At 41.8% G+C, this 26,381-nt stretch overlaps 2 protein-coding genes across 2 annotated transcripts in view; one reads left to right on the top strand and one right to left on the bottom strand.

Moving 5' to 3' along the window:
- FBXL13 (F-box and leucine rich repeat protein 13) overlaps window positions 1-26,381 on the top strand; it is a 189,412-nt gene that overhangs the window by 61,501 nt on the left and 101,530 nt on the right. The window contains exons 8-9 of the mRNA XM_006266591.4: window positions 3,171-3,266; window positions 5,481-5,616. Coding sequence (XP_006266653.2) covers window positions 3,171-3,266; window positions 5,481-5,616 — 232 coding nt within the window. The remainder of the gene's footprint in view (window positions 1-3,170; window positions 3,267-5,480; window positions 5,617-26,381) is intronic.
- The window catches only part of LRRC17 (leucine rich repeat containing 17), a 38,566-nt gene continuing 30,005 nt past the window's right edge, over window positions 17,821-26,381 (bottom strand). The window contains exons 3-4 of the mRNA XM_006266584.4: window positions 22,561-22,716; window positions 17,821-19,726 (exon numbers count right to left, since the gene is read on the bottom strand). Coding sequence (XP_006266646.1) covers window positions 19,329-19,726; window positions 22,561-22,716 — 554 coding nt within the window. The 3' untranslated portion in view covers window positions 17,821-19,328. The remainder of the gene's footprint in view (window positions 19,727-22,560; window positions 22,717-26,381) is intronic.

Genomic DNA, 26,381 nt, shown 5'->3' with positions numbered 1-26,381 from the left:
GTCCCTGTTCCCACGAACACTACCAGGAGTGACTAGAAATAATGGTCACAAGCTGGCAGAGGGTAGATTCAGACTAGACATCAGGAGGCGCTACTTCACTGTCAGGGCGGCTAGGATCTGGAACCAACTTCCAAGAGAAGCAGTGCTGGCTCCTACCCTGGGGGTCTTTAAGAGGAGGCTAGATGAACACCTTGCCGGGGTCGTTTGACCCCAGTACTCTTTCCTGCCATGGCAGGGGATTGGACTTGATGATCTGCTCAGGTCCCTTCCAACCCTATCAAGTATGAAACTATGAAACATTTTGGCTAAGTATAGACAGTTAAAAAGCCCGAGGCTAAATCAATTTAATATTTGTAGGTTAGTCTAAACTGTGTAGATTGAACCAATAAGAAAGCAAACAGACATTCATTTTTGATTCTGGAAATGCAGCCACATGCCTGCAATGGCCCAGGCCAGAAGCTGGAGGGGGGGGCAGGGGGGGAGAGGGGGGCGCTCTAGAGCATGCCTCCTTCCTTGGCTGGAGCAGACAGCTTGGGCCAAGGCTAGGCCACCCACCCTGCAAAGGAGGATTTGCAGGGGAGATGCAAAGCATCCTGGGATGCTGGGGGACTGTGAGTTAACTGGAATCTGGAGGGGATCTGGGACAGAAGTTCAATAAACTGATTTAACTTAAATGAGTTAAGTCTGATACTACATCTATCCAGATTTATTTTAAACCAGTTTTTGGCCATTTTGAAAGCAGTTTATGTGTACTGAACTATTGTGTTACAGGTTTGGACTGGTTTCCAATTAGGCACCATCTTTTATTTTTGTGGGCCGGCGGGGAGGGGGCATCATCTTAGCTGCCCACAGCCAGAGCAGAGCTGAGTGGAGCCTGTGTGGGGCAGGGGCAGATGTAGATCGCCCACTGGAGGCTTGGGCTTCCCACCTTACTGCCACCCCTCTGGGAGTCATGCACCCCTGCTGTGGTGAGGCTCCCTCTGCCCTCCTGCAGTAGTGGAGGGCACAACTCCATGTCACTACCTCCGCTGCTGCTGGGTGGGCAGGGGGCACCTCACCATGGCAGCGTGGCTGGTGTGGGGCTCCTGGGGGGAAGGCGGCAGAGTAGGGAGCCCTAAGCCTGAAGTGGGCAGTCCACATCTGCCCCCACCCCATGCATAAATTTGGGAGGCACATGCCTCTCCATTGCCCCCTCTCCAGGAGTGTGCACCATGGCAGGGAGCTGCCCCCCACTCCATGAATGAGCCACCCATGGCTCTGTTCCACTCCACGCTACCAGACCTGGGCCCCATGCACCGCCCTGGCTGGGCAGAGCCCTTAGGCCTAGCCCCTGCCCCACTACATCCCTCACTGTGGGAGTCTCAATCTGCACCCTCTCATAGACTTACCTGCAGGGTAAGTATGGGGGAGCTGCTCTCCACTGCTGTCTGGGGCTGTATTCTTGGTCACACACACATGTGCATGCACACACATATACATGGTACCCCCTGTGTCCCACTCCCCACAGCCCCTTGCAGTCTGTAATTCTGCCAGCCTGCAAGGGAAAACCCACCATTTCCCACATTTTTCCATGGTGAATGGAAAACCCAAATCCCTGCACAATACTGGGAATCCAGGACAAATGCTGTCTCCAAGTCCTATAGCCCAGGACCACAACCTGATGTTTCCTTTTTAGGACCTTCCTGCCCAATTAAGGACTGGTAGTCACCCTACCCTCTTCCTGAGAGGGGGTCAGGGCCCTTGGGTCCCCACATGCTCAGTGCCTATGTTTCTGATCACTTATATCAATTTATGTTTAATTTCTGGCTCTAGCCTTTAGGCACTAGATGAACACCTGAATTTTAAAATGTTAGGAAATAACATTAAAATCCCAGTATCCATTGTTTTGAGAAATATGGTGAAAACACCTCATTGTTCATGGGTGATTTTCAAGTTCTTTGTGTTACTATATGTTATTTCATATTTTCACCAATATAGTATGAGTGTGCCAAAATTTGTAGTTTTTCTAATAACATCTCTTTTATGTTCCATCAGAATGACTGATTTCAGGCTATAATCTCTGGAAAGAGCCAATTCTGCCACTTCCAAAATTTTTATGAAAAAGCACTTTTGGCAAGCAGTAATGCAATAGGGATGTAGAATAGGAAATTCAGACTGGTATTTCTAGAGTATAGATTGTGACCAAAGGAAAATTACTCGGTACCTACTAACACACCACCAGTCAAACAAATATTTTACCGATCTCTTAACAGAGATCAGTAAGATAATTTCATAGCTGAACTTGCCCTCACTGAATTAAGCTTGAGAAAGGGGCTACAAGCTAAGATATTTTGGGTGTGTTTACATGTGGCCGTACGGCACCTTTGGTACTGCGTCGCCATTTAGTACTTCCTTTTGGAAGTACTAAAAGATGGTGCAGTAACAACCCATAATGCTCTGTGCGGCCACGGATGGTTATTTTTGGCTGCTGCGTTGCCATAGCAATGCACTATAGCGAGAGAGTGCATTGCTACGGTGACGTAGCAACAGCGTCACAGTTTTTGCCAACGGACACTATGGCGCTGTAGCATCTTGTGTAGGTGTGCCCTTTGTATCCTGCCTGTGTCTCCTTTAAAAATCTGCCTTATTTGACTGTAAATTGGGAAAATGGCACCCTTGACTGCTATAATAAGCATTTGATCATATGACTGCAAAATGCCTTATAGAATTATAGGATTGGTAAGGCCCTCTGGAGTCATCTAGTCCTACCCTCGGCACAAGGCAGGACGCCCTATTTCTAGACCATTCCAGACAAAGGCTTATCCAACCTCTTCTTGAAAGTCTCTAGTGAAGGAGATTCCTCAGTTTCCCTAGGCAGATTGTTCCAATGTCCTTCTGTTCTTATAGTTAGGAAGTTTTTCCTGAGACTTAATTTAAATCTTCTTTGTTACAATTTAAACCCATTGCATCCTATCTTACCCTGACATTATTACATGGCTCCAGAGGAGAAAATGACTCCTAGTTTGGTATACTGTATCTAGAGATGTGAAATTTGATGAGAAAAGAACTATAAGTCTGCTATTTTGGACTGATGAATAAGTACTGGATGTTGATGTTTTATTGTTGTTTTGTTTGTTTTTCAGTCTAGTGGTCTTTCTTAAACAGTATTTCTATTTGTTTTTCCAACCTAGATTTTTCACTACACAGACTTAATTGATCTGGCAAGGTGTGCTCAAGTTAGCCGAACCTGGATGTCAGTAACACAAAATAGTTCATTATGGAGTGATGTAAGTAAGACAGTCTGAAACTGACATTGTACCAATTTTAATGTTTGATTTCAAGTTTCAGAGAGTAAGGATGAAATGATCAGGTTATGTTTAAAAATCCTAAGCACCCCAAGTGAAATGTTGTCCATATTGAGGTGCATCACAAATTACCATTGATATCGGTGGAGCTGTTTTTTTTCTCTCAGTTTTATGTACATCACTATAAAACTGGCATAAGCAAAAGAGAAGCCTAGAACTAAATATATATTTATATGTTGAATATAGATATAAAATTTTGGGTCCTTATCCTTTTTTTACGGTTTTTATACAGTACAGTCAGTCAGTTTGTGTCTATATTTCTTGATTCAAGATATGATACATATATTTGCCATTTCAAAATCAGAAGTGGTAAATTTGATATATGATTGAAGAAAAATGCTAAAATCCAAACTACAATACTGACAAATTCTAAATGTTTTTGTCATAACTAAAAGAACAGTTAAGTGAAAATGGCAATTTAAGGTTTTATATCTTTTCTGTAGAACACTGATAGTAGTATTAGAAAATATGAAGGCTCATTTCTTATTTTCAGTAGTACCATTGCCGATTCCATTTTAAAACATACAAGTTAGACAATTCCTATAAACTTCTACCTCACAAAATTCAGAATAACGTAGTTATTTCAGAAAGCTGTAGTAGTTTATTTGAAAGAGTATCTAATTTCTTGTCTGAAAAAGTACATATGTGTAGATACTGTGTGTAATAATCACATATTATTTTTTTCAAAATTCTTACCACGTGATACTAAGTAGTAAAAAAAAGACAAAAACAAGCAATCATCAGTAGTACTTTTTCTTTCTGTAAGATACTGTATAAGAATGTAGTATGTTTTGGTTTATTTCTCTATACCAGAAACCCTAGAAAGTTTTACAGGTCTCTTCTTGACATAAAAACAGTAAATAGTTCTGTAGAAATTGGAATGCTCCTGGTGATGTCACTGGAATGATTATTCCACTTTATTAGGAGACTAATGTTTTGTGGCTAAAAAGATAGCTAGACAGTAGACACCATAGATATGACATTTCACTGGACTATTGTAAGTTTGTTATACAATTTATAGTATACAAAGTAGGGGAAATTTTGGGTGAGCACCAGGCTTAGTGTTTTTAGACATGCATGTCTCTGTTTCATTTGGGTGTCATACGTCTCAGGGTTTAGTGAGACAGATAAGATCTATGAAGTATGTCCAATGGAAATGTAGGGTGTGCATCCAGGGCAGAAGCAAATGTGTACTGGAAAAGATGGAAATTAGAATATGGTGATGAAGACTGATGTTCATGGTAGTTAAGGTAGGGACCATATGGCATAAAGTATAATACCGATGGATTCAGTATGGTTTTGGTGTAAATTCTGTATTTTAAATATGACCTACAAAGGAAACGTAGATGTTTGTGCTCCTGCTTGCTTATTTAGTGAGAGCTAGGATAAAAAAAGTCCTGAATATTTTGTGTCTTCTTCAAAAAAGGAGGGATTTTTTTAATGTTTATTTTCTTAGAAATATTAGACTCTTACTGTCCTGTTGTTGCTGGAGAACTTTTTAGGCAGACTCTTGAAAACTATTTTCTCCATTTTTTTGTTATCATCTGTTCAATTTGGTTTTCACAACAACTGAGAAAAAGAACATTTATTGTTAATGATCCAGATATCCCAGCCAGGTAAAGTTAGCTTAGGTACAGCTATTTAAATAACCAAAGAGTCCATAAGCGAAAAAAAAGCAGGTGAGACTTTATGTTCCTAATATTTCTAAGATAAAAAATTAATTGCAAAAAGCTTTAATGGTTTTACATTTTTATACATCATAAAGAAACAATGAATAAACAAGTGGTGGTGTGTGTGCCCTTGTTTGTTTCTTTTTGGTTTTTGTTTTGTTCAGATATCCTGCTCTCATATGCTCATAGCTGTGGACTACTGAATGCCCCAGTTTGTAAATATAAGTTTTAGGCATTAGTTTCATAAATGCTTTATTTATATGCGTGAAAAATTTTAATGAACTCTGCGAGGCTACTCATATATGTAAAGATAAGGATGTGCATAGTGTTTGCAAGACCTGGAGGTCGAGACTGCACAGCAGATTTTTAACATTTAGTTCTTTAAATAATCACATATGTTTTGCATGTATGTCTATATTTTAGATACCTGTACGATATATAGATATTTGTATTGTTTAATTTTTAGATTGATTTTTCTGCAGTAAAACACAAGATTCAAGACAAAACAGTAGTTAATATTTTGCAGAAGTGGCGTACTTACGTGTTACGTTTGAATCTTCGTGGTTGTTCTTCTCTTCACTGGCCCAGCTTTAAAAGTATTGGTAAGTTTTTTTTAATATTTTTTATTTCTACCTCCTATCTCATTTTCTTTACAGTGTCACTAGCTTTTTTTCACTTTACAGCACATATAGTTCCCTATAATTTCAGTCACAGTGAATTAGTGAGAGTGTGGAATTAGTAGGTTAACAGTACTTTAAGCAGCTTTTCCTTCCATCCACACTTCTAGGCTCCATACCAATCTTATAACTGAACAGTAGTAAAGTCATGTAGAAAGCTTTTATGTCTGAGGCACTGTGAATATAGTATAGTGCGTGAGAATGCAAGCATTTGCTTAAATGTATACGAGTGAATCCAATGATACTGAGGTAATTATACCAGATCTATGATGTTGCAAGACAATATAAAGTCAGTCAGAGGGGTGTGCTGCAGGGGCTGAAGGCCCCAGGCATCTTCCCCTGCCAGGCAGAGAAGACAGCCAGCTCCAGAGCCTGAAGCTTCTCTCCGGTGCTGCACAGCCCCAGCAGGGAAGGCACCTGGCTCCAACATGTGGGGCTTCCCTCCCTGTTGTGTGAGTTCAGGGGCTGCATGCGAGTGCCAGGGAGTGCTGGCAATACAGGCAGTCGTGCGGAGGCTGAGCCCCTTGCTGCGTTGGGCAACACTGGCCAGAACCATGCCCCACTGGGTGCCTGTGCCCTGAGCGCCCTGCCTGCTGCTGCTGCTGCCACTGCCCGCTGGGGCTGTGCACCATTGGAGGGAGTGTGGGGGGGTCCCTACACCCCCCACTCTCCCTCACATTTGCATGCTGCCCACCTCAGCTCCATGCTCTGTGCTCCCTCCCAGCTGCAGCCCTGCCCCCGCCACTTCCCTACCCACTGCCCAGAGTTGGCAGGAGACTGGGGAAACAAGCAGGTCCTGGGGCCTATGGCAGTAGTAGCCATACACGGAAGCTGCATGCTAGCCGGCTGGACCCTTCAGCCCACAAGGGTGGGAGCGAGGCAATAGGGTACGTTTTTGGGGGCTCTGTGTTCACGTGGGTGCCTCGCTCCCACCCTTGTGGGCAGAAGGCCTGGGTGGGGCACAGTTTGTTGTGGGGTCCCGCGGGCCAGATGAAAGTGCTTGGCAGGCTAGATCTGGCCCGCGAGGATCACTGGGGCTTGGGTACAGGTGCAGGGAGCAGAACAGCAAAGGCTGGCACTGCTCTGAGGCACAGAGCAGTGGGTGGAACAACCCGGCCTGGCCAAAGGGCATGTGGCTCTTGAGCACAGTGTCGGGGGCCCCGGGTAGCAGCAAGAATGGTCTAGTCCTGCCTGAAGGCACGTGCCCCAGGCCTGGCCGAGCTGGCTTCATGTGGCACAGGTGGTCTCAGGCAGCTGGGGCTGCGCCACACCACTGGAGGGGCTCTGCTAGTAGCAGGTCCTAAGTGCCCTGAGGGCTGCTGCTGTTGGGGGAGAGGGGGACTGTGGGGGGGGGGGGGGCAGTGGACCCACCCCTCCTGAGCAGTCCCCCCACCCACCCACAGTCCCCCCACATCCACACACACACAATCCCCCCACCCCTACATCCCTACTTACCAGGGACAGAGCCTGGGGTGATCCACTGCTGCAGCCTTGCCCCATTCTTAATTGCTCCAACACACTGAAGCAGCATGCTGGGGCAGCAGGGGCATGGGGCAGCCATAGAGATGTTCTGGCCAGGTGTCAGAGCATCTCTTTGGAGGACCCCGCCTGCAGTTGCTTCAGGACACACTCCAGTTGACTCTGGATCCAATCTACACAGCTTAAAGAAACCCACATAGATTGGATCTATTCTGCCGCTGGCTTTTTGAATGTCTGTACTTAGCCTAAATTTATAAGAGACATTTAAAGATTGCAAGGCTGCTCAGGTACCTGAACACTTTGGTCCAAGGGCTTTGTCTGGGTACTGTTTGGGAAGAGATGTATTTGTGGATGGCTGAGAGATGACTCAAATGGCAAGCAGATGAGACAACACATGGAAACAGAAGAGGAGGTTTCATCACACTCTGAACAGAGCTGTACCAAGTTGTAAATGGTACTTGCTCATTCTGACAGATAGATGCGTTGCTAACTACATCACTTTAGTGTGTGCCATTGGCTACTGGAAATGGCATGCCTTGGTCAGCAAGATTCAGATGGACCTTTTACTCTTATTGTGGGTAGTGCTATCTACAATTCAGTTTGCTTAACAACTTCTGTTCAAAGAACATTTTTTTCAGTGGCATATGACTTTGGCAAACTTAAATAATTTCACTTAATTTCCATGCCAGATGTCAGCTTCAGGGTGGGTTTTTTGTTTGTTTGTTTGGTTTGTTTTTTAACATTCACCTAAAACAGTTCAGCTGTTTCAAAGAATGAAGCTAGGGGAAAGCACAGTGTTTTACCCATGTTAACAGCCCTCCACCCCCAACTTTAAAACCTATTTAAGAAGCTCCAACATCACCATGTTTTAGAGCATGTACTTGAAATTTGGCAGGGACTTTCTAACCAAGTTATCTTTATATGCCTTTGCCTTTCCCAAGGAATTTTATTCACAGGTTAACTTTGGCTTAGTTATTGTCCTTCAAAAAAACTCCATTCACACATGATTAGAAGATATTTGTTAGAGTTTGGTAGCTAAATTCTCTATACACATTTAATCTCTAACATGCATGCACAACCCCAGGGCTTCAGGGATTGAGTAAAATTTTCCTACAATTGCTTTTTTTGGCCACCAGAGGTTGCGCTGCTGCAGAGTAGAGGGACTGAGAACAAGGCTTCTGCTTTTCCCCCAGCTGGAGCCTTGGATGTGATGATGTGGCAGAAGCTGCCTGACTGAAATGCAAAGGGATAAGGAGCCAGGCTGGGAGGAGGTAGAGCAAGGAGAATCAGGGAAAGAATGAAATAAGGAGGAGGCAGAACCATGGGATAGAAAGATGCAGAGGAGGAGGAAGACAGGAAATGATAGTGAGAAAACATATGGTGAGGCTGGAGCCAGGCTGGAACTTAGGATATGAGGGGGTGCCATTGAATTCATTAGGAGCAGTGCATCCTGAGACCTGGCAATTTTGTAATGTTGGAAATAAACTATTTGAACAGTGTTTTCATCACATGGGACATATGTCTTTGGCTTCACACTGATGAAATCTCAATAACTATCTTTGATTTCTGGCTCAACTTTGCTTCAATGTTTAGCTCTACCAACAAGAAAGCCTTCCTTTTTATCATTTTGTTTTTACAGTATCCTTTAACTAAAAAGAAATGTTTTCAAAAGAGAAGGAATAGATTCCATATTAATGAATGGTATACTTTGAATTTAGCAAACAGAAAAATATATTGCAATGTTTTAGATGAGGTTAGAATGAATTTAATATTTAATTAGATGATAAATTATTGAAATGGTTTGCTGGAGCCAATAGCAACCATTCTCTTTATTTTTCTTTATATTTAGAAACTAGTTGTTTTGTGCAATTACTGGTGAGAACAATTTGCTCTCTAGAGTGGTGATGGAAAAGAGTAATTGGCCAAGACTAATAGATGTATTTGGTGATATTCTTGGCATTCAACCTCGAGAGAAAATAACAGTCTCAATGGTAGTGGTATGCAAGCTATTTAGTAAAAAAATTAATTTCATATTATATAGGACTCTGGCAGACATGGAAAGCCAAAGTGAATCATATGTGGGCATGGATGCAGTGTCTCCATTATGTACTTAAAAGTGTAAGTTCCTTTTGGGATTTTTCCATCCCTAATGTATTTGATGAAAAACTTAACATATCATTGTATATACTGGCTTATATGACCTTCAGTCATATTATGGCCACTCTGATCCTTGCTTTCCAGATTTTCTGTTTTCTCAGAGATCCTTTCATTGCTCCTACATTCATTTGGATATAATGATCATGACTACATTTGTAATTTCTGACTTGCCTTAGAAGGTGAGAAAAGTTGTTGTTTTTGTTACTTGCATTAGGCTCTGGATACTACTCCCTTATTTCATAATACAGATAATGATGATGTAAATAGTTTGTGTATGTGGATGCACTGGATGAAATTTTCTGAGTAGTGTTTGGATGTAATGATTTCTCCAGCTTATATTTTACTATATAATAAAGGCAGTGTACATAGACTTATTTTATCAAAATGCAGACTGGATACCTTTAGAAAATGCTAAATGTTAACAGTTAGTTGTTAGCTAGTAGTGCTGTGTGAAGCTTCGGGAGCTGATTAGATTTGAAGGAGATTTGGCCCTATTCGGCTGACGAATCTCTGAATCCGAATTGAATCAGGAAACCCATTAAAAGCTCTGAACCAAATCGGAAACTGGGGCTGGCAGTGGCACCAGGCTGACTCTTCCTGGTGCTCGGTTCACCCTCCCCGAGCACCAGGAACAGCCCAGTGCTGTCACCAGCCCCAGCCTGCAGCGGCAGCCTACTGTCATCCTGCATCCACATCCAAGGGCACTGGGCTGTTCCCGGAACTCAGTGCACCCGCCCTGAGCACTGGGAAGAATCAGCCTGGTGCCACCACTGGCCCCAGCCTGCAGAGGCAGCCTGTTGTCATCCTAAGTTCAGATCCAGAGACATGCGCCCCCAGGAAGAGCCTGACACAGCCTCCCAGCCCTCCCAGGGGGTGCGGAGCAGCAAGAGGTGCATCCTGCTTTCCCCCCTCACTGACTGGCAGTTTTTGTTGCAGCTGGCACCGGTTGCTCCCGGGGCCACTGCAGTGGGGGATAGGGTGAGTGTGGACAAGCTGCGCCACATCCCGCACCGCCTAGGGCTCTGCTTGCTGCCACACCCCCCAGCCCCTATTGTAGCAGCCCTGGGAGCAGCTGACAACAGCTGCCTGCATCACAGCATGGTGCAGCCCAGGAGCTGGGGTGAGTGAGGACAGGCAGAGACCAGGCGCGAGGGGACAGGCAGAGCAAAGTGTAGCTCCAGGAACGGCACCTGTCCCCTGGCCCCTTCCCTAGGCCCAGCCTCACTCCCTCCCTCCCTCACCGCCTTGGGAACCTAGCCCTACTTGTTACCTTATAAAGTGGGTTCACTTTATGAGGAAAACCTGTATAGCCTATGGCTGAATCTCTGAATTGGCCCCAAATCTCTCCAGATCGATTCGGACCTCTGAATGAGTCTCTAGATTTGATTTGGATTCGGAGATTCAGCTGCCAAATCAGGCCAAATATCCTCCGAATCAAATCAGTTGCTGAAGCTTCGCACAGCCCTAATAAACACGGAGGACTGGCTGCTATTTTGGGGGAGCTGTGTGTGTGCATGGGTAGGTGGATCCAGGCAGAAACACCACAGAAGCAAACAGAAAAGGCAGCAGAAAGCCATGGAAAAGCAGAAAAGCCCTTCAAGCATGACCTGGAAAGAAAAGTAAAAGAGTGAGTTTTCTGATACATTATCAGTGAGAAAAAGTTATCCGGAATACTGAGCATATAAAATATTCATAAATCAGATGGAGTATTTAAGTTTTCTTAAGAAAAAAATAGTTTTTTGAATTGCTAGAAATATTTCACACAACCGTAATATGTTCTTTTAAATAGTCTAAAATTAAGTTATGCCAGAATAATATGTGGTCAACTAATTAAAGTCTGCATCAATGTATATTCACAGAGGGCTGGTATAGTTGAACATATCTTAATTTTGGCATTTTCTAACTTTAGAGGATTTAACTTTGCAACCTTACTACCATTCTTTTTAATAGTATTTTTAGTATAATTCCCTAGTTTTAAAAAACTCCCCAAACAACACTACTTCCTTTCCTGCTCTCCCCCACCAAAAAATCCCCTTCTCTTGACACCCATAGGAGGGATCAGCAAGGTTGACGCTTTAGCTCAGTTACACAGACCTCTGCCACTTGAGCTGCTTGAAGTCACTGAAAGCAATAGTTGGTTGTCACTCACTGCCCAGCCAGTTCCAATCTCTCCATCCAGTTTCTTATTCAATGCCATGTATATACACAGAACAATATGGGTGCAGAGCACAGAGATCTCAACAAGCTGGGTCATATACCAGTAGTAATATAGTGTGGCGCTCCATACAGGCTGAGAAGCAGGGTAAATTAGACTGTATGGAATTTCCCACTACTCATTTTATTTAGTTTTAGGAGATAGCTAATATCTTTCCACTGTGTGGCAATCTTTTCTGGCTGAGGGCCAGAATGACCTGTTGGGCTGGGTCAGAGGCAGGTGAGTGGAAGGGCCCAACTACTGTCATTGTTTATTTCCAGCAGCATGGAGAGATCACCTCTAGCCAGTGCTCACTCTCATGGTGGCACGGACAGAGTGCCTGCAACTAAAGCCCCCCATCTCCGAATGTCACCAAAACCCCACCTCTACAGGCTGGATCCAATCCATGAGCCAGAGATTGCTGACTCCTCCTGTACAGCATTGTGCAATGTAGGCATACCTCCAAGTCTCTGGCCCCACTGGCTCTCAGTTACTCTCTGTTTGTCCAGGTAGTCCTGATCTCTAGACTCGGTTTCCTGTCCCAGTCTCCTTGGCCAGTAAGTCCCTGTCTCCTTCACTACCTTGTCCCACTATTCCCCTCAACTCCCCATCCTTGAGTTCCTCTCCCTAGCCCTCTAGTTCCAGTCGTCTCTGAGATTCCTTCTCCCAATCTAATTCCCTTTACTTGCTTCCCAGTCTGTCCCATATATATTCAAGTTGGTTGGCTTTTCCTTCAGGAAGCCCAAACCCAAACACAAAGGAATAGAAATATAGTAAAAATGTTGAGAACACAGGGAAACAGTTTTCTAGCCTTTGATTTCTAATGTCTGACATTCTGCAGCAGCCCAGATCTTTAATTACAGGAAAAGTCTTGCTCTGCTGTGGGCTAGAACATGCCTCCTTTAGATGGATACAATGCTGAATTTATCTGGAGTAGGGCAATGTAATTTTCACTGGTTTCAAGGAAAATTTTTGCCTGAATACTTAAAAGTTGACAGTTATAAGCAACTGAAAATAGGATCTTATAATAAATAATGTTGGGCAACCTCAAATATAGGTGGTACTATTAGACCCCCTGTGGTTAACAAAAGAACAGTAATGACTTCTGTGTTTTGTGAGTCTTTTTCTCTGCAGAACTTTTTATCCAAATTCACTAATTTTTGATAATTTAAAAGTATTTGGTACTTAGTCATTGCTACTTATGACATTAAAGTGCTTTATTCCAAAGCCAGCAAATTGCCCTCCTTGCTTATCCCTATCTAGTAAGATTATTTTCAACTAGTATATAGTCCTTGTTTCCTCAATCAACGCAACTTGTAAGTTTCAGTTTGTAAGGTTTAGATTGGATATCAGTAAAAACTTCTTCACTGTTAAAACAGTGAGGCAGTGGAATAAACTGCTTAGGGAAAATATAATCTCCATCACTGGAGGTGTTCAAGAAGAGATCGGATAAGGATCGGTCAGGGATGATTTAGGAATAGCTGTGTCTGGAGTGCTCTCTAAAAAGCAACAGTTGGAAGCCCAGGAGCAACACCCTCCTTTTCCCCCACACACAGACAGGTGACTGGGAGATAACAGAAAGAGCTCTATAGCCTAGAACTGTGGTTCTCAACCTTTTTTTGTACCAGGACACATTTGTAAACATCAGGGGCCAGTCCCAACCCTCTGCGCCCCCACCCCAAGCCCCAGACCCCCAGTGTGTTTGGCGGGGGTGGGTGTATGGGGGGCCAAGTAACCCCTTGCAGGCTGGATCTCTGCCAGCCTGCAAGGGGAAAGCTCCAGTTTCTCACGTTTTCATTCTTTAAAGGAGAATCTATTTTTAAAATTTATTGATCCATTTTTAAAGTTTGTTCATGACCCTTTCATATATTCTTGTGACCCACTTTTGGGCTGCAACCCACAGGTTGAGAAATGCTGAACTAGAGCAGTGATGTTCAGCCTTTTTTGTACTAGGATCCATTTGTAAACATTGATGGCAAGTCCCAACCCAGTGCCCCTCACTCCCAACCTGCTGCCCCCTGCCCCCAGGTCCTAGCCCCTCAGTGTGTGGGGCAGGGGGGACCCCAAGCAGCTCTTTGCAGGCTGAAACTTTGACAGCCTGCAAGGGAAAAGCCACAGTTTCCCATGTTTTTTCCTTTAAAGGAGAATCTATTTTTAAAGTTTATTGATCCATTTTTAAAGTTTGTTTGTGACCTTTTGATATATTCTTGCAACCCACTTTTAGGTCACAGCCCACAGGTTGAGAAACACTGCCCTAGAGCAGATAGATATTGAAGAGGACCATGCTCAGCAGCAGGAAAATGAAGTAGAGCTCCAGAACTGGCTAAGTTATGAAAGCAGATTAAAGCAGCTAGGATAAGTTTATGAAGAGAATACAGAAAGGGGAGTTCTGGCTGTTCAATTAACTAGAGGGTGTGATGTGTGGAGTTATGCTTGCTGTTTAGGTTGCAGAGCAGAATGGAGTTTCTTTGTTTTTTCCTGTGCTTCTGGGCTTTGCTGGTTGTCACATGAAGCTGTGAAGGAATTTTCCCCCTCTTGCTGCTACAGGTGCTAAGGGGTTTGTTTTTTCACTTTCCTCAGAAGCATTGGGTTTTGGTTGCCTCCAAGGCTAGGGATTTTGGCTAGGGTGTAGCAGTTTTCCTGCTGGGACTAAAACTCAGAGTTTCTAGGCTTGAGGGTCCTGCCTATCTGCTCAGGGTCAGACTGATCACCCCATTTGGGATCAAGAGGGGATTTTACCCCATGGTCATATTGGTTTGCACTGTATGGGGTTTTGCTTTCCTCGGTAGCAGTGATTGAAGGCATAGCTCTCTTCCTTAGATTACTTGAGTACGTTTAAACAACAATTGCAGCCCCAGGATAATGATAGTCCTTGTTCCTCTGCTTTACATTGTCAGGTTAGAGTGCTTTTGGTGTCTTTGGGCAACATCCCTTGTCAATGTGCAACAGGGTTGATTATGTAGTTTAAGGAATAGGTTAGAAAATGGATTTATATAGGATGGTTTGGACAGGAGTGATCTTGCCTCTGATGGGAGGTTTGGACTGCATGACCTCCTGAGGCTTCTTGCAGCCCTACTTTTTATGATCTGTGCTCTTCTGTTTTTCTTAAACCTGTACAGCTAAGACACTAAATTGTATCCAGCATGACTCGAACATCTATTTGCAAATTGCATACTTTCCGGTACTTGCTGATATTTTGTATCTTCTCTCAGCTCAAAATAAAAGATTATATCCATTTTCAACTGCTCACTTTCATTTGGTTTGAGCTATTTGTGCTGGTACAGTAAGTGTGATTGTTTGCAAAGAATGTTCAAGATGTATATATCTGAAACAGTTTGTTCTAATGATTATGGATATCCAGTAATCTACTTTAAAAATGCAAAATGATTCAATCAGTGTTTTGTTGATATTAAAATGAACAGCACAAATGCATTCCTTTAACATCCACAGATGTTGGGCATACAGCCTACCTGTTCCTGTCTGTTTTGAAAGCTTGATTGACTTAGAAAGTAAGACATTTCTGTGATATGATGCTTTTATAATTGCTGTAAGCCCATTCCCCCTCCCCGCCATTTCCATATTGTTGAAAATTATACCACAGTCTGCTCCTTAGCGGTTTTTCTTGCTAACAGTTTGGGCTGAATCATCTGTTCAAGTATAGCTTACAGATGTCATGAGCCTTTCCACACTAACATCCATTATCCACAGTTCTGATCTCATCTTTTGAGATAAATCCAAGATTACACAGATTTACCATTTTATTGTTAATAGTAAAACAGCAGTGATGGCTAGCTTTAAAATCTTTCTGGCTGGCTAAACAGTTCAAAGTCACTATTGCAAGTGATTCAGCAGCAAAATGATAGTTTTTAATTTTGTTGTTGTTGTGTGCATATAGCACCAGTTTGGCAAATGAGATACATGCATTATATGTGTGTATAGTAGTAATTGTTTAATTTCTTCCAATAAATATTTTAATACTATTCCAGTTCATACTGACTGACAAAGAGAGAGATTATTGTGCCAGTAAAATGTAAAATGAGTATATTGGAGACATGAAATATAGTTCAGCTGTTTGTGATATTACTTCACCCACACAGGCATTTGTAACAGGGGTGTGATCTTAGGGAACTGCTTGACCTCCATATGTTCCTGGGGTTTATAGTTTGCTGCTATTAGAATTCATAGTGCAGGAACTAGAGATTTGCTGTAGGATGCTAAAGATTTCTGAGTACTAATTTCTTTCCCTAGTACTGACCACAGTATTGACAGACCTTTCCATTATTTTTTCTTACTAGAGCCAATCCTTAGTAAAATACACTTAGAACCCACCACAGAGAGTTAGGAGTATTGCTTCTGGGTAACATGGTGGATTGTTCCTCCTGGAATCACAAAAGGAATATAAAAAGCACTCTAAACACCATACTAAGTATGAGGAACAGGAGGAAAGCTCCAGCTCCAGCTCCAGCTCTAGCTCCAGCTGTTTGTTGGAGATGGATGGAGAAAGAATGGGAAAAGAGAGAGGTAATAGGCAGAAAGAGATTGAAGAAGGGGTAGGAATGAGGTAAATAGGCCCAGGGTTTTCTAATATACTTTGGATGCAGAAATGTTTTTGGGGCATTTGTGATCATACGGTGCAGAATAAGAGGTTTTGAGAGGCAGTGTGGTCTGTGGTTGTGGTGTTTCAGTGGAGGACATATATGATTTATAGCAAATGACAGAGAGACTCGTAAAAAACAACAACAATCCCATTCCTTGTAATTCAAGTCATCTCCCTTTTTTTATATCTTCTTTTCATACATTTATTTTTCTCTCCTCCATCGTCTTATCCTGTTATGGCTTTGTTTTAATTCCTGTTCTTGCTTCGTAGTTCTTACTCTTGCAACAAACTTTCATCTCTTACATCATCCCACTTTGGGTTCCATAAGACAGTGATAGACACCTGGTTGCTGCCAGTTTTCCAGGAGCTAAGCCTTTTGAGTTCTAGCATTTTCTGGGTTCCAAATAAACACTAATCTATTACACACTTATCTATTACATAAAGGATCTTTAGTACCATTGTCAAAATGAAGTAATGAAGTAGCCCTAGGCATGAAGGATTACATCTTAGTTTCATAGTAGTTAGGGTCAGGAGGGACTGGAACAGATCATCTAGCCTGACCCCCTGCCACAGGTGGGAATGAATGCTGGGTTCACACGACCCCAGACAGGTGATCGTCCAGCCTCCTCTTGAATTTGCCCAAGGTAGGGGTGAGGACCACTTCCCTGGGAAGCAGGTTCCAGATTTTGGCCACCCTAACTGTAAAATATTGCCTTGTGATCTCTAACCTAAACCTATTCTCCATCAGCTTATTACCATTGTTCCTCGTCACCCCAGGTGGTGCTGGGAAGAAAAGGGCTCTACCTATTTGCTGCTGATCTCCCCTGATGAGTTTGTAGGCAACCACCAGGTCTCCCCTCAGCCTCCTCTTGTTGAGGCTGAACAGGTTCAGGTCCCTCAGTCTCTCCTCATAGGGTCTGTCCTGCTTTCCTCTCACCAAGTGGGTGGCCCTCCTCTGAACCCTCTCCAGGCTGGCCACATCCCTTTTGAAGTGCGGTGCCCAGTACTGGACTTAGTACTCCAACTGTGGCCTGACCAAAGTCTCATAGAGGGGGAGTATCACCTCTCTGGACCGGCTTGAGATGCATCTTTGGATGCATGACAAGGTATGGTTGGCCTTGCCACCTGTGGTCTGGCATTGGCGGCTCATGTTCATCTTACAGTCAATAATGACTCCAAGATCCCTTTCCGCCTCTGTGATTTCAAGAAGGGAACTCCCCAGCCTGTATGTATGCTGTGGATTCCTTCTCCCAAGGTGCAGCACCCTGCATTTATCTACATTGAATCCCATCCTATTCCTTTCCTGTCTGCCCACTTTTGTAGTCTGTCTGAATTTATTTGCAGCCTCTCTCTCCCTTCAAGTGTGTCCACCTCGCTCCACACCTTAGTGTCATCAGCAAACTTGGACAGCATGCTTTCCACCCCCTCGTCCAAGTTGTTGATGAAGATGTTAAACAGTGTGGGCCCGAGGACCGAGCCCTGGGGTACCCCACTGCTCACATCTTGCCAGGTTGAGCACAAACCGTCCACCACTGCTTTCTGGGTGTGCCCCATCAGCCAATTTTTTACCTATCCAACTGTGTAGGCATCAATGCCACAGTCTGATCATAGTTAAAATTATACACATTTTAGTAACTACTTTAACCCCCAAGATGTAATTCAGGAAAAAGAGCAAGAGTAATGATGCCATTAGAAGGTCGTCTATTGTACCATTATTTTAAGGGCAAAGAAGAGTATTTCTTTATTTTATATTTTTCTTAGATTCTCAAAAATCTTAACAGATACCACCTCCAGTTTTCTGGCTTTCTTTAGGTGTTATTGTAGGAGCCTGTCTTTATCTCCTTACATCTTAAAATGTCATTGGTTGAACCAGGTCAATGATGAAGGCTTTGCCTGTAGGGCATTGTCACTCCTTGTGAGCCTTCAATTTCATGTTCTCCGTTAATAGAGATTCTTTCCTTCTCTTTAAATAATTCCTCTATAAAGGTTTTGAGCAATTGGAGACAGGTGATTGATTCAGCTGATGGTCCTTTTATGAAGTTTTGAAGCTTGAAGCTTTTGTAGAAGCAGTGTACTCTGATACCCTGATTCTGTTGTCTGCACACCATCATAACTCTTGTGGATGACAGAGAGGAATCGTGTTTTATAGTTTGCACTGGGAATGCCTGAGTTCTGATCATGCTCCTGATCCACTTGCATAGGCTTGAGCTTCTTACCTATAAAAAGGGGACTACCATGCTTGTCTTTAAGAGCTGTTGTTTGTTAGTTAATGTGGAAGTTTGAAAACAAGAAGCATTATATAAATGCTGAATGCTATCAGTCAATAAAATAATGTTTATATAAGGATGTTCTCGTTACTGAGAACATTCAGCAAGAGTTGTTTCCCTGAGAGGTATTCACTACCTGTCTAGGGTACTTTTGAAGCCTCATTTCCATAGTATTGGAACACCTGATAACATTTAATATAATTGTTTTTATAACATCCTGTGAGGTAAGGAAGTACTGCTTATCTCTGCTTTGCAGATGGGGGAACTGAGACCTGGAGATACTAAGTGATTTGCCCATGGTCAGATAGGAAATCTGTACCAGAGCAGATAACAATACCCAAGTCTCTTGAGTCACAGTCTTATAGCCTAATCACTAGACATCTCTGTACCAGCACAGAATTCATTGACTTTGAAGCCTATTTCACTTTAGACTGCAATTGGATTTTTTATGATACCACATACAAGAGAGCTGATATAAAAAACACATTACAGAACATTGCCATGAAGTTCATGAAAGTGAAAGGTAAAGAAATGGCAATACATTCAGCGTAGAAGAGAGTTAGTCCCAATGCTGCAGTGAGTTCCATGCAGAAGCAGCATCTACTCAGGTAGATCAAATTGCAGGATCTTTGCCTTGGTTTATACAAAACAGCTCTTTTCCAACATATATTTACAGCTATGTCTATCCATTTATCTTGTGCAGGTTCAAATAGATATCCAGACACTTGATGAGACTGATCCAAAACAAATTATCAGAAATAGTTTATAAAGGATGTTCTATAACTAATGCCATCATGTAATTAGTAAGTGGTATAAAAAGAAATCTTTGTAGGCAAATATTCCTTTATGGACAACCAACCCAATCAACAAAAATGTAAACAACAGGATTTTTTTCTGACAAATGTATCAAATACTTGTTGAATCTAGTAATAAAACAAATTCCTTAATAACCAATTACAGTGACAATCACACCATGCTTCTTTATTGTTTGAACTGATTGTTCTTTGTGTCGTTCCCACTCCTCATCCTCTTTGTCTGTTTCTGGATAAACTGGTAGCTTGTCTTTTGGACACTCCTCATAATAACTCCGAATGTATTTTCCAACAGACCACCCTTTGTATTCCTCAGGCATTTTGCATTCCAGACCATTGTAATGAACACTGTAGTGGTGCTTTAACCAGTAGAAAAGGTAATGAATGTTGTAATCACATCTCCAAGGGTTCTCTCGAAGCCACAGTAATTTCAAAAAATACAGATCTTCTAATACTCCATATTCAAAATTTTCCAGGCTGTTGTTTGATAAATCTAGCTCCTCTAAATTAACGAGCCCTGAAAAGGCAGCTGATCAAGAGAAAAACAGTTATTGAAATTCATACATTAGTTAGAAAAGTAAGTTTATCTGAAACAGGGAAAAAATCCCATATTTATATAAAAATAAACACTATTTTTGTATATTGTTTTTAAGTCTACAATAAAGGTTTCTTTTGAACCTTAAAGAATGGATATACTGCAAATTTTATAAAAGTTACAATCAATCTGGTCCCTATGGGCACTGACAGATGGACAGCTCCCCACTGTAACTCATGACACTTCACAGAAGGCACCATGAGTTACAGCATCCCGTGCCCCCAACCCAACAGATGTTGCTGTTCGGTGGAGGGTGAGAGGGTGGAGTGATCAAGTTCTACATTGGAGCCACTCCAGGGGAGAGAGGTGGCCTATCTGTCTCTTGCCTAGCCCTGCCCCCTCCCAGCTCTGGTACTGTCTTCAGGATGGAAGGGAGGGGAGGGTGCTCTGTCTAGAATTTGCCCAGCTTGTGCTGGAGGACGGGGTGGGTAGAGCCCTCCTCTTAGGGTGGGGGGGGGGTGCAGGCTGGGCAAACCTCCAGACAGTGCTCCCTCCCCTTCTTTCCCCCATTCCACCCTGAAGACATCACGGGGGCAGGGCTGGGCTGATGCCCGCTCCCAGACGTAGACAAACAGAAGTTAATGAAGGCTTTGCTTCAGAGCACCTTCATTTGAACCCTCATGAAATAAGGGTTAATTTGTCCCATGATCAGACACTTTTAAAGTGCTCTGCAGCCATGCCCTTCTGTCATGGCACATCTGTAGAGTGCTTTCAAGGTGCTAATTACTTGACAAACAACTTCTGTTTGCACTTCATAGGCAATATTGCAGAGCCATTGAACTGGAATCTGGTTCCTTTCTGTGAATCACCAACAGAATTTTTATCAAGTTCTTTTAATCACTTATATCTATTCCAAATCCATTGCTGCATTATGCTGTGCAGGTAAAACTAGTTTGTATGCAGATTTTGAAGTGGTATAACTATTTTAAGCAAGGGAATTTTTTTGACTGAAATAACTATGGTGCTGCAACCTAACTGTGGATACATTTATATCAATATACAGGTGTCTTGTACCAGTATAAAATATTTCTATACCTACAGGATGAAAAATTACTGGTTTAAGGTGTTTTAATTGCATCTACCCTTAGGGGCATGTACCTCTTGTTAAAGCTATACATGTTTTCTATGAAGGCAAAGTCAAGTGTCTTCCCACACGTAATAACTCATTGTGCTGGCCTAATTAAGGCACACCAGTTTCTGCCAGTAGTTCACAAAGGAGTAGTGTGACTAGGATCATGTCTGGCTGTGTATGTCTGCAGACACATGTATATTTGGAACAATTTTAAAGGGGGAGCTGCTGATCAGGTGTGCAGAAACTTGCATTCTAACAGCTATATCTGGCCAAGCTGTGAAGAAAACAAAAGGAGCAAAGCAGCTCCATGCTGCTTCATACAAGGTTTTTCTACATTTCTATGGTTCATAGCTTGTCCACACATAATTGTTAAAACGTAATAGCTGCTCTGTGGGACACACCAAGCATCTCCCTTGTCCTTTTGAAATGGCTCCAAATGCATGTGTATTCATACATTTTGACTTCCCAGCCCAAATGACTAAGTACCTATTTATAGCTGAGTTAACTGTGGGCTGACTTGCTTGGCTTGAGCTCAAAACAGGGCTTGCAGAGCCACAGTGAAACATCTTAATTTCTCTGATACCATCCCCTATGCAGACAATACTTGAGTATAATTTGAAAATATCAAAACTGAATTGTGTTAGTGAATGCCTGATTTGACCTACAGAACCTTTAGTACTGATGTTGCTGGTGAGAAGGAGAGAATATTTGACTGTTCTCAGGCTAAATAGGCAGGACTGGTAGGGGTTTTTTTTTACTTGTATTTTTTACTTGTGAAGTGAATGCATTTGATTCAGCGGCAGTAAATCAGTGGCAGACAAAGCATGCATCTTTACAAATCCACTGCAGTGTATTTCACAGAGTAAGTCATATTTTAAATAAACCCACCCTGCGGCCTTTGCATGGTATAGGCTTTCATGTAAGGAATCTAGCAATAAATTATTTTAAACCTCTTAAGTAGTATTTTATTTAGGTTACTATTGTCCTATCTTCTTTAGGTTTCAGAATGCTATGGAAGGAAGCAGTGGGGTTTGTTTGTTTTTTTTTTAATCTTTGTTCTTTTAGTCTTTCTCTTTCATATGTCTGATTGCTTTCCCTGTTTAAAACCTGTTCTGAAGAAATGTCCTACAATGTATTAAATGCAGGGTAGATCTGCACCTTTATAGACTATCTAAAATACATAGATCACAAACTTTCATGAGCCCAAGTTCACTTTATGAGATTCTGATGAACGTTTTGTGCAGCCATTTTTAGCTCTAGTAAAGAAAACTATATCTCAGAACTAAAAATACCTTTCTAATCCTCTCAGTCTATAATGATATTAATGGTACTAATTAAATAGTATTAATTAAAATCAGTTAGCATCATAAGCTAACATTAGTCAGGTTTGTGATACAGTGTTTAGAAAGGTAATTTATGTAGTATTTTGACTGTTTTGTCTTAAAGCTGAATCTTGTACTGTTTTAAATGTGAAACAAAGTATGCCAAAGTCCTTGCTTACTACATTGACTTAAGTGAACAAGACATGTCAGCCTCGAATTTGCCTTGCTGAATTCAAATAAACAGATAGCAAAATTTGTTAGTTTTCTGATCGTCTTGATTTTTCATGTTTAGACTATGGGGGGTGGAGAGATTGCCAGAGCTAATAATCAGTAAAACAGATTACCATTTTTACAAATATGCAAATTATTCTTACCAGGATCTATATAAACTATTCCATTACCGCTGAGGTTTAGTATCTTCAATTCGCTAACATCTTCAAACTCCTTAGCTTGCAGTTGTTTGATTTTATTGTTCGACATATCGAGTTTAATAATATCTGGAGGTATGTTACCTGGAACTTTCTTTAACTCTTAAAGAAAAAAATGAAAAAGAGGTATGTTAAGTCATCTCTAGTTTATCTCTACTACTTGTACTGTCAGCAGCTAACTGTGATAAAAGATAATTGGTGTACTGTGCATTTAGCAATAAGGAGAGCTGTGGTTCTTGGATTTTGAAAGTACTTGAACAATTTGGGGAAAACAGAAAACTACTTCCTATATCTTGTAAGTTTCTTTTTTTCCCCCTTCCTTTTCCTTATTGAACACTGGCCTATGTCTCTTGCCATCATTTCACATGTTAATGTGAACAGTTTTCCTTGTGTAACTCCTTTTGACTGAAACAGATTTATTTCAAGACAAGTGCAGGCATTGAATTTTTCTTTTTGCCATTCTCCTGGTAGAAATGATAAGTGTGCAAGAATTTGTTCAATTTCTTCTGAAGGAAACAAGCCTCTTCCAGGGAAGATCTTCTAAGCAACAATCTGGAAGAGATCTCCTTTGTGAGAAAGCTTCTCTTATAAGAACAAATGCTTGTATACTCCCCTCTGGTCTCAAGTTTGTACTCTCCTCTCTGGTTTTATGAGCCTGGTGGAGGATAATATAGGTATATAAGGAGAGAGTTTGAATAAAATCTGCTATATAAACAGAGGGTTTGACTGTGGAGAGCTTAGTCTCTTCATTAAGGTGAAACCTATGGAACTAACTGTGTGAAAAAGTTTCATCAGTATAAGAGAGGATTCCATAATCAGACCCTACGATGCTACTTTGTACCTTTCTGTTTCACACTATCAAAAGTAAACTGTCCAGAGTATTAAAACAAATGAAAATACAATGATTATTACTATTAGAAGTAATGTTGAGTCATTTCAGCTGACCATTGGGATTGAGCAGGATTGCCCCCAAATCCTGCACACAGCTACCTCCTGCCTGAACTGTAGAATAGTGCTGGGGGCAGGTCTGAGTGCCAGTAGGATCTGAGGAACCTTATACCCTATTCCAAACATTGCATGTCCTGCTATACACCATTATTTTAATGTCTGCCAGGGGCCTGAGAGAGTAAAACTCAGAGTCCCTCTTTGTAAGTCCTCTTAGTTATATGACTTCTGTTTTCTGTGATCCTTGGGAGAGCTAATGATCTGACCTGTCTGAGGGAAATTTATTTTTTAGAATAAAATAATATGCTGGTCCTGTTAGTAGCCTAGGGAATGGCATAGAATAGACAACAATTTAGAGTTGATAATAGCATCCAGGCCTAGCTGAAAAATTTCTGGACCCTAGCCAGGTTAGTAGACAAGTAGACACCTGAAATGTGTTGGTATTGGGTACTAAGTAGGCACAGTTCTCTTGGGTACTGCTGGATAAGACATTCATCTATTGATAAGCTACCCAAAAATGTGTCCTTTTAGTTGTCAGTAATTTGTTTATGCTGAAGACTGCAACAGGTTTTTTTTTGCTGGGAAATGACCTATACTATATGCAAATTAAAAAAAATATAACATAGTCTGGAGTCATTATAATCTAGTAGGTCAGCAAATAGGAACCAACATTCCATATTTAATGTGAAGAAGCCTGAGCCTTTTTGTGAAGCCACAGATAAAACTTTTACATTAAAGATTTTTTTTTTAAGAAAATGCATAGGCTATACTAATGGGACCTTCCGAGGATCACAACCTTGACATGGTAGAGAGACTTGTGCTCCTGGTAGTCACCCATGGTGGCATGTTTGAGAGTGAGGTTTCTAGACTAACTATTCAAAAATAAATATAAAAGCCCTGAGTTGTAGAGCAGGCAGATGAAAAAAGAATACCTTACAGTGGCTGCAGAGGTAGATGAAGGCTGCAGCAGGATAGAAAGCTCCAGTTGTCTAGGTTTTCCTTATCTTTGGATTACAGTTTCCTTCCCACAATCACTGGAAACCTCTAGTTATGGACTTGCACAGAGGCAGTGTTTGCATGATGGTTGTTTTGTACTTGGAATTGAGACAGTTGTGCAATTCAGCAGCTGCAGTCATGATTTGCTCAGTCATGACTGAGCACATCTATTTAGGGTCTACTCTCTCAGTTCACCTTGCTGGAAAACCATGTCTAATGGGATCACTCTTATCACCAGTCCAAATCAAGTAATGAAGTTTGCAGTCTGGCACATCCACACTCTGATGGATAACCCTAACAGTGACTGATGGGAGCAAAATACAGCATTCATGGACAGAGAACCTATTTTTTTTGGAAAGGAAAAGGCAGACACATCCACAGCATTGGTTTTGCTATCAAAACCAAGATTGTTACTCAGATGCTGCAGTGTCTAGCTGGCATCAGTGAGTATCTCATCACCCTTTATCTTCCACTGACCAAGAGACAACATAAAACAGTCATCAGTGCATATGCCCTGACCTTGATGCAGATGAAGAAACAAAAGAAGAATTGGATTCTAAACTTGACCCAAGTCCTGTCATTTGTCTCTAAAGAAGATAAGATCATTCTTTGTAATTTTAGTACTAGAGTAGGCAGAGACTTATGGAAAAAAAACACCTAGAAAGGTAGGGGTGGGAAAAGTCAAATTTAAATGGCATTGTTTTCCTGAACAAGTATTCAGAACATGTCTCATCGTTACAAATTCCTTACTGTACCAAAGCAATAAATGGAAGACAACATGAATGCACCACTACTCAAAATACTGGCACCTGATTAACTGTGTCATAGTGTGTGCTGGGACTCTCATGATGTCTGTATCACTGGAGCTCTGAGCAGCGCAAACACGACTGCTGGGTGGATCATTGTTTGATACATGGTCATGTCCATTTGTATCATCCCAAAATGACATAAACAAAAGAAGCAATCAAGGAAGAGGTTCAATATCGAGTACTTAAAAGACCTTACTAAAAGTGGCCATCTCCAGCAATATCTCAGTGAGAAACTCTCTGACCTCCCTGATGTCTATATATTGATCACTGGGAGAGCCTCAAGAAAGGCATCCATGAGGTGTGCAAAGAATCTCTTTGCTTCTCTGCAGAGAAAAATCAGGACTGGTTCAGTGAGAATGATAGGGAAAATCAAGGTCTTATTGACAGAAAATGGAGACCCTTGAAAGCTCGGCAGAATGACATCAACTCCAGAAGACACTTATCACCACATTAAATTTGAGACCCAGAGGAAAATTTAAGAAAAAAGAGCAAGTGTTGGGAACACAAAGCGAAAGAGATTCAAAAGTTTGGTGACAGCCACAACATGCATAGTTTCTTCAGCACCACAAGGAGTTGTCCCTTTGAGGTCCAAGGATGGAACAACACTCTTTAAAGACAACACCAGCATCAACGCACAGTGGAAGGAGCTCTTTGCATGAGCTTCTGAACCAAGATTCTAGTGCCAGAGGCAGTACCTTCGAAGTCATTCCACAACACCCCATTAAGGACTACCTTGAAGATCCACTGACTTATCAAGATTCCTTGAAAGCCATTAAGCAAATGAAAAACAACAAAATGTGGTCCTGATGGAATACCAACTGAAATTTATAAGCAAGATGGAAGAAAGTTCTATCATCATCTTACATATCATTATTTTGAAAAACTATAAACGTAAATTTCCAATGTTTTGAGAGATGCCAGAATTGTTACCATATTAAAGAAATTAGATTGATTGGATTGCAGCAATTCTTTTGGTATTGTATTCCTGTTCATAACTGGGAAGATCTTTGCCAGCAA

This window comes from Alligator mississippiensis, chromosome 4 (genome assembly GCF_030867095.1).
Source record: "Alligator mississippiensis isolate rAllMis1 chromosome 4, rAllMis1, whole genome shotgun sequence".
In the NCBI taxonomy this organism is placed as follows: Eukaryota; Metazoa; Chordata; order Crocodylia; family Alligatoridae; genus Alligator; species Alligator mississippiensis.
The sequence above is the reverse complement of the archived record's forward strand: the minus strand, read 5'-3'. Positions and strand labels throughout refer to the sequence as shown.